Genomic DNA, 1684 nt, shown 5'->3' with positions numbered 1-1684 from the left:
CAGCCGTACCTTTGCGATCTCGGCAGGATCGATGCTGATCTTGGGGAACAGTTTCATGCCTTCCGGCTCCCGGTCCATCATCAGGATGTGGGAGGGTTAAGGAAGGGCTGGAGAAACAGATTCGGGTTCCAACAAAGGGCTGGAGACACAGATTCGGCCTGCGGTTCCAACAAAAGGCTGGAGACACAGATTCGGCCTGCGGTTCCAACAAAAGGCTGGAGACACAGATTCGGCCTGCGGTTCCAACACAGGGCTGGAGAAACAGATTCGGGTTCCAACAAAGGGCAGGAGAAACAGATTCGGCTTGCGGTTCCAACAAAGGGCTGGAGAAACAGATTCGGGTTCCAACAAAAGGCTGGAGAAACATATTCGGCCTGCGGTTCCAACAAAAGGCTGGAGACACAGATTCGGCCTGCGGTTCCAACACAGGGCTGGAGAAACAGATTCGGGTTCCAACAAAGGGCAGGAGAAACAGATTCGGCTTGCGGTTCCAACAAAGGGCAGGAGAAACAGATTCGGCCTGCGGTTCCAACAAAGGGCAGGAGACACAGATTCGGGTTCCAACAAAAGGCTGGAGAAACATATTCGGCCTGCGGTTCCAACAAAGGGCTGGAGAAACAGATTCGGCCTGCGGTTCCAACACAGGGCTGGAGAAACAGATTCGGGTTCCAACAAAGGGCAGGAGAAACAGATTCGGCTTGCGGTTCCAACAAAGGGCTGGAGAAACAGATTCGGCCTGCGGTTCCAACACAGGGCTGGAGAAACAGATTCGGGTTCCAACAAAGGGCAGGAGAAACAGATTCGGCCTGCGGTTCCAACAAAGGGCTGGAGAAACAGATTCGGCCTGCGGTTCCAACACAGGGCTGGAGAAACAGATTCGGGTTCCAACAAAGGGCAGGAGACACAGATTCGGCCTGCGGTTCCAACTAAAGGAGCTACAGCAGCACCGCTTACACTCTGCTCAAGGAGCTATCTACCACTCATTCACAGCAAGTCTAGAACATGACATATCAATACTGGAAATTCTGCTGCAGTACCCTAGAAAGCTGCTAGGGAACCCATTGTTGAACTTGACCTTTGTGTTCAAAACCACAGAATCTGGGGTTGACCTGTCCACAGACGAATAAACGACACTGAAAACTTGGTGACGGTAGTTACAAGTCTGTACAGACAGATCTACACACCAAGTACTCACACTAGACTTCTACCAGATATCTGCATTCTATCATTTATCTTATTCAGTTATTGTAAAGCATGATATCTTTGAAAGGTGAGGACCTCTGTAACGTTAAAGCTTGCCCATGTAAAAGGATATCTCCAGAGTTGGGTCTGTAACAGTTAAAGCTAGCCCATGTAAAAGCTGGGTCTGTAACAGTTAAAGCTTGCCCATGTAAAAGTTGGGTCTGTAACAGTTAAAGCTTGCCCATGTAAAAGTTGGGTCTGTAACAGTTAAAGCTTGCCCATGTAAAAGTTGGGTCTGTAACAGTTAAAGCTTGCCCATGTAAAAGGTTGGTCTGTAACATTAAAGCTCGCCCATGTAAAAGGATATCTCCAGAGTCTGGTCCGGCTCTGCCTGGCCCGGCTTGCTGCTGTCAGGGTTGTTGGTTGTGTACAGATACCTGCAGATATCATGTTACATGTATCAGGTTACTGTATCAGGGTGTGTACAGATACCTGCAGAAGG

At 49.3% G+C, this 1684-nt stretch overlaps 1 protein-coding gene across 4 annotated transcripts in view; it reads right to left on the bottom strand.

Moving 5' to 3' along the window:
- LOC118407824 (S-adenosylmethionine decarboxylase proenzyme-like) overlaps positions 1-1684 on the bottom strand; it is a 13040-nt gene that overhangs the window by 5479 nt on the left and 5877 nt on the right. For all 4 annotated transcript variants that reach the window (XM_035808360.1, XM_035808359.1, XM_035808362.1 and 1 more), the window contains exons 6-7: positions 1550-1619; positions 10-87 (exon numbers count right to left, since the gene is read on the bottom strand). In XM_035808360.1, coding sequence (XP_035664253.1) covers positions 10-87; positions 1550-1619 — 148 coding nt within the window. The remainder of the gene's footprint in view (positions 1-9; positions 88-1549; positions 1620-1684) is intronic.

This window comes from Branchiostoma floridae, unplaced genomic scaffold (genome assembly GCF_000003815.2).
Source record: "Branchiostoma floridae strain S238N-H82 unplaced genomic scaffold, Bfl_VNyyK Sc7u5tJ_1489, whole genome shotgun sequence".
Lineage (NCBI taxonomy): Eukaryota > Metazoa > Chordata > Leptocardii > Amphioxiformes > Branchiostomatidae > Branchiostoma > Branchiostoma floridae.
This window is presented reverse-complemented; position numbering and strand designations above follow the sequence as displayed.